The 6,868-nt window shown below is 46.4% G+C and overlaps 1 protein-coding gene and 1 pseudogene across 1 annotated transcript; both read right to left on the bottom strand.

The window, feature by feature from the left end:
- Nucleotides 1–2,873: 2,873 nt before the first annotated feature.
- On the bottom strand, nt 2,874–3,334 carry LOC123047642 (heat stress transcription factor C-2b-like; annotated as a pseudogene).
- Nucleotides 3,335–3,336: 2 nt separating this feature from the next.
- On the bottom strand, nt 3,337–3,588 carry LOC123047641 (uncharacterized; the record flags this gene model as incomplete). Its single annotated transcript, XM_044471226.1, has 1 exon — nt 3,337–3,588. A coding segment is annotated over exon 1 (252 nt), but the record flags the coding sequence as incomplete, so codon positions are not given.
- Between the last annotated feature and the right edge of the window lie 3,280 nt (nt 3,589–6,868).

Genomic DNA, 6,868 nt, shown 5'->3' with positions numbered 1-6,868 from the left:
TGCACCATTAGTAATCCAGGTTACTAATGGCGCACCTTCTGGTGGTGCGCCATTAGTAGTTTTGCAAAATTAAAAAAAGACATACTAATGGCGCACACAGTGCGCCATTACTAGTTTAAACTAGTAATGGCGCACGGTGGAACAGTGCGCCATTAGTAGTTTTGCAAAATAAGGAATAAAAATATAATAAAAAAAACAACATTAGTGGCGCACTTTCCGACAGGTGCGCCATTACTAGTTACAACTAGTAATGGCGCACTGAGTCTGGATGCGCCATTAGTATGTTTGGACAGGCGCACTAGTTCAAATTTTTTTTTTGATACTAATGGCGCACCTTGGGCCAGGTGCGCCATTAGTAGTTTCAACTCTAATGGCGTATCAGAATGGCGCACCGCTTGTCTGGTGCGTCATTAGTGTCAATCCCATCTATAGCCCTTTTTCTAGTAGTGCCCCCGTGGCTGCCCCTTCTCCCCTCCAACCTATATATATAAATAAATAAATAAATAAATAAATATATATATATATACACACATATACATGCCGTCTATTCTACAATCGATGATAGAATAATATTCTGCAATAATCACATACTGCCCGGAATAAAGATCTGGTACTGCTTCTGCATAACACAACCGTACTTCTTTTTCGTAAAGTCGGTACTGCTCTTCTGTACTTGCGTAGTAATTCACTAATAGATTCTAAACCGTTAATCGGAATTGCGCGAATGATATACCATTGGAAAGCTACAGAAAATTCTCAACTCTTATATATTGTAACTTGCTTCACCTTTTTTATTTTTTATTATGAATTTTCAAAAAACAGAAATCATCACAAGCTGAATGAAAAGTGTTTTGAACGAAATTCTTTTAACCACTTTATCGGAATGTAGAAAATGATATACCGTTGAAAAGCTACTGAAATTTACAAACATTTTCATGTTTTAAGTTTTTTCAAATTTTGCACAGTTTTGGAACAGTTTTGAAAATACTAAAAATCTGTTTTATTAAAAGATGATCATGGATCATTTTTGGATATCGAAATGATGCAAATGATATGGCATTGGAAAGGTACTGAAATTCACATCTTTTTCGTGTATTAATGTTTTTCAAATTTTACATAATTTTTGAGCAGTTTTGAAAATACCGAGATTCATTCAAAATAGACGAAACATTAATTATATATTAAGTTTTTGACCACTTCTCGGAATAGCGCAAATGATATACCTTTGGAAAGCTACTGAAATTTAAAAACGTTTTTTTACTGCCCGAAAATAAAGAAGTTTCTGTACTTCTCAAAGTGATTAAATTGTACTGCCCATAATTTTTTCCAGAGAACTCAAATTCCCTCCACATGTACCTTTGTACTTCTGTGGAATATCAGTTTCTTACTGCCCGATAATAATAATAATAATAATTGTACTCCTCGAAATGAATAAGTTGTACTGCTCGGATTTATTTTAAAAGAACACATTTTTGCCTTGTACTTCTGTGGAATACGAGTTTCGTACTGCTCTGCAATTATTTTTTTTATTACTCAAAATGATTAAATTGTATTGCTCGTAAATTATTTTACATAAGTCAGTTTGCTTTGACATGTATCTTGTACTTCTTGGGAATATCAGTTTCGTACTTCTTGATCTTATAGAGTTTGTACTTCTCAATTACACAATTTTTATTAAGGCTAGTTTTGCATTTTTATCTGCACTGCTGCTTTAAGATATTCTGTACTGCTACTCTTCACTACAGAGAACCTTTTTGCACTTCCCTAAGCTTGCTAATTCCACAGCTCCAAGTAGCAGCTGCAAAAGGTGAGTACCAAATTAGCATAAAGGACACCCTGTACTGCTACTTCAAACTACTCGGTACTTCTCTCAGTGTAACTATGGTACTGCCTCCCTAGTAGGAATAATTCTCAGCAGGTACTTCCTCGCTCGCATGTTGTACTGCTCTGTACTTCTACCTAAATATTATATGTTCTTCCCATTACTGCTACCTTTGTACTTCCCGTAATTCTGCACTCAGGAGGTCAAAATTGCATTCAATCTCCTCGTCGCCCATCGGAGTAAAAAGAATACCATAGAATGCCACGATGAAGAGAAGTACATTTTACGTTGAAAAAGTATTGAAATTTAGCAACTTTTTTGTGTTTTAACATTTTTCAAATTCTTCATGGTTTTTGAACAATATTCAAAATACTGAGATTTTTCCTGTTCCAAGGAAACATAATATTGTACTTCTGTGGAATACGGATTTCGTACTGCCCGGCAATAAAGAAGTTTTTGTACTGCTCAAAATGATTAAATTGTACTGCCCATAATTTTTTTTAGAGAACTCAAATTCCCTTCACACTTACCTTGTACTTCCGTGGAATATGAGTTTCGTACTGCCCGATAATAATAATAATAATTGTACTACTCAAAATGAATAAATTGTACTGCCCGTAAATTATTTCCACAGAACTAAACTCCCCTTGACATGTATTTTGTACTTTTGTCAAATATTAGTTTCGTACTGCCTGCTAATAAAAAGTTTTTGTACCGCTTAAAATACATAAATTGTATTGCCCAGAGTGATTCAATAGTACCACCAGGTAATAAAAATGTTTTGTATTGCTTAAGTTATATAAACAGTACTGCTCATAATGAATCAGTGGTACTTCCCATAGTGGTTTTATGGCACTGCCCGATAATAAAAATAAACATGTTATTTAATTGTTTCTTTTAACCCTAGGATAATTGTTGATAAATGTTGATACTTCAATGTTGAACCACTCTGTAGCGGTCAAAATGGCAGACTCACGCAATGCCAATAATTCGGCCATAAACCAAGCAGTTAGCACACGCGGGCGGCGCAATTTCTTTCGGGCGTCACTACTCAGTACCCACTATCCACTCCAAAAGCAAACGTGCAGCCGGCGCCACCACCGCCCGACCCGGCGGCCGCCTCCACCGGCACCGGCGCATTGGTGAATGCATCGTCGGTGTAGAACCCCGCGAAGTCGATGGCGTCCGGCCCAAACGCGGACACGTTGCCGAAGTCGCCATCAAGTAGCAGCCTCGCCCAAACGCGGACACGATGGTGAGGAGGAACGCGAGCATCTGCTTGGGCTTCCGCTCGGTCTCCTGCACGCGGTGGCACATGGCGGCCACCCTGTCGTCGCTGGTGCTCTGCTCCTTCTTGAGCCTCACCACCTCCGTGGCCACCATGGTCATCTCGTCGTCGATGAGGCCGGACGCCCCCGCATCCTTGCGCTTGCCGCCGCCGCCGGGGGCGGGGGTGCCACGACGGACGATGTTGCGCAGGAGGTGCGTCTAGCCCCAGAGGAAGGAGCCGTGGGCAGCTGCGCGGAGAAGGCCAGGTGGTGCCGCCTGGGCAGCTGCGCTGGCGTGGCGCCCCTCTGCGCAGCCCCCGGGGCGGCGGCGGCGGTGGCGACGGTCGGGTCGCGCTCGATGATGTGGAGCGCGACGTCGGGGGAGCCCGAGAGGCGGAGCCAGGCGACCTGGAAGTCGGAGTAGGTCGGGGCCGGGACGCGCTCGAAGCCCAGCACCTCCTCGTAGAAGGCGGCGAGGCCGGGCACGTCGCCGGTCATCTACTTTCTCGACATCTTGCTGGATCAAGAGGGTGAGGAACGTCATCGAGCTGAACGTGTGCAGAACTCGGAGGTGCCGTACCTTCAGTACTTGATCGGTCGGAGCTAGAAGAAGTTCGACTAAATCAACCGCGTTGTCAAATCCTTCCGCTTACGGTCTACGAGGGTACGTAGACACACTCTCCCCCTCTCGTTGCTATGCATCTCCTAGATAGATCTTGCGTGAGCGTAGGAATTTTTTTGAAATTGCATGCTACATTCCCCAACATATAGTACACCAGAACTCTTCATGACAAAATGATGGATGCAAAATGATTCTCAATCGACCAAATATAGTAGAGTTGGGGCACTTGCATCCTCATTGCATAATATGCAATGCACTATGAGGGTGTCCTGGACTAAGCGGTCCTTGGGTTGCCGGACTATCTCTCATGGGCCGGACTGGTGAGATGCTATTTGATTCATCAACGGAAAACCAGACTACAGCGAACTCGTGCTCTGGAAGGACACCTTCAAATACTTGGCGAATCCTCCAAGGCAGGATAGCAAAACCGACATGTTTATCCCCTAATGGTGACCGACCATATGTAACCCTAGGCACCCCCTGTGTCTATATAAACTAGAGGGTTTAGCCCGTAGAGGAGTGGAGAATCATTATCTCCATACCCACCTAGGGTTTAGTTCATCTCTATAATTGTTGTAGAAACACATCAATAGAACCAGGCAGGACATAGGGCTTTACCTCCTTGAGGGGACCGAACCTGGGTAAATGATGTCTCTACATTCTCTGTTACCCATCGATCCAGGATTCATAGCTCGGGAACCCCTACTCGAGATATGCCGGTTTTGACAACGACGTTGGTGCTTTCATTGAGAGTTCCGCTATAGGATCGTCAAAGGATCAATTGCTCGTTTAGTCATCGCTGATGGAATCTGCACCGGTGACATATTCGTGCCCGACCAGCTCTTCGCGTTTGGCAGCATCGTTCTACATGCTAACCCGACCGGTCGCCTTGACCAGGTCTGCAGCTTCGCCCCTGAGCAGGAAATCAGATTCGGCAACCTGGAGTACGTTGCTGACGCTCGGGGCGATTTGATCTTTATTGGGTTCTCAGCTTTACCTAAGGGGCTCAGTAATCCTGAAGTCTCAACTTCAGACCTTCTCTCCGACCCCATCTCCGGCTGGGCCTCTATCTCGGATCTGGCTTTAAGCTCGGATCCGATCTCAGCGACCGAGGACAAGAGGTCAACCTTTGCCAAACGCATCCCCTATGCAGGCATACCGGAGGTTAACTCCGAAAGACATAAGAGGATGAATCCGACGGAGCTCTCGCTGTTAAACAAGGCGTTAGATTGGATCCAGATGATGAGCATCAGGGATGGCCAGTCCTTGGTCTATTATCAAATCAGACTTGAAGCTAGCCACAGGGAACTTTACGTCCCACCCACCACCCACTTAGTAGCCACTGTTGACGACTTAACCGACATGCCGGACTATGCCTTCGAGGAGGCCGACAACATGGACGAGGATATCAATGTCATGACCTATACGGCTCCCTCCCCGGACACACCCAACACGGGAAAGTAGATTGCCACTTCCACTTACGACATTTACATGGTCAACACCCCCAAGGAGGTGATGACCCAGGTAAGGAGTCATCCAAACACCGACGCCAACGAAGGCGATCAATGGGGCGTGGAAAGGGCAGGGACAACAACCTGAACACATACACAAACTTCACCGGAGATGATGATACTCGGGACAATATGGAGGAGCTCAGCGACAACACCACTCTCGAACAGCAGCGCGTCGCTCCTGAAGGCGATGAGGACCTGGGCGACCCCGAGGACCCCGGTGATTCCAAGGACAACAACTACCTCCCTCCTTTCGAAGAGGAGGATAGCCTCGGACCAGAGGAGTTCATCGTCCCTGAGGACACTATGGACCAGTAACGGTTCAAGATGCAACTCCTAGCCACCGCCCAAAACCTGAAGAAGAAGCAACAACAGTTAAAAGCCGAACATGATACCCTGAACGATATGTGGAAGAGGGTCTTACCAGCCGAAGTGGGCTTCAACAATCAGTGGAAGGATCAAAACAAAAGCTACCCATGGCGGCGTTTGCTTCCGCAATTAGACGACGAGGCCCCTAGCCCATACCCCCAGATGCACTCAGGCAAACCAGCTCGGCCGCCCCCCTCGAGGACAGGACATGATGGCTGGAGAAGTCGAAGACCCACCAATGCTCCCTCGCCGGTCGGGTAAGGAGCCAGTATAGCAAGAAGATCCATACAACCTGCGGCACAACTTAACCGCCAGAATGGCATAGCCAAGATCCATTTACGGATCTAGAGGACACACGCCAGCTGGATGGGACGGATACCAAGCCTGGCATGATAGGAACGATAGAGCCCGGGAGTAGCATTGTGCTCGGATGATAACCAATCTCCAGCACGACGTGGCCCGGGTCAGGGGCGCTGCACACACAATGTGTTTTACAGACGAGGTGATGCGGCATGGCATTCCCCGAGATAAGGAGTGGCACCTCTTCGGAGGGTCATACCATGCGCTGGCGTCGCCACTCGAGTTATAATGGCATTGCGTCACTCAGGGCTCAAGTCTATCTCCTCAGAGAGACAAACGAATGCCACCAGGTTTTTCTCGGCGATCAACGATACCCGGTCATCTGGGAAAACATGTAGTGCTGAATATGTTGTGTTTTCGTCCAAGGAACAGCGGGCCACGACTCGAAAACGTATTTCGAATGCTCCCCCAGCACTCGGACTTAAACAAAGGATCGGCCCGCTCGTCCTATGAAACCTCAACCGATTCGGGGGCTAATGATGAGGTCACCTATTGTAGGTAGGGTCAAGGACCCATCATATGGAGCCCACATGGGCCCCCACGCCACTATGGGTAGGTCCCTGGACCGTACCAGCATTCTGATGCATATACCAGAAAGTCCACTAGAACAACTGCGTCGTAGCTAGGCTCCGCCCCTTATTCGTACCCCCAATAGTCATTGTCAGGATCGTAACCCCGACACCGGCGGCGGATTTAGGGTTTTGCCCCGAGCCCCGGGGGTGGGAGGGTTGGCCCGAATTTCTGATATGGAAGTGCCACGGTTTGATGCTCTAGGCACGTGATTGTAACTCATATAGGATGATAGGAGTCATAGTGTCTGGTTTGTTGCATTGGGTTGGGTTCACAGGTTGTCACATCTTTTTTGTTTGGAATATGTTGTGCAGTAACAAATCAATCAATAAAAGGATCAAATCTT

The sequence above is a fragment of the Triticum aestivum genome, chromosome 2B (assembly GCF_018294505.1).
Source record: "Triticum aestivum cultivar Chinese Spring chromosome 2B, IWGSC CS RefSeq v2.1, whole genome shotgun sequence".
Classification (NCBI taxonomy): domain Eukaryota; kingdom Viridiplantae; phylum Streptophyta; class Magnoliopsida; order Poales; family Poaceae; genus Triticum; species Triticum aestivum.
Note: the sequence above shows the minus strand (reverse complement) of the source record. Positions and strands in the feature narration are given on the sequence as shown.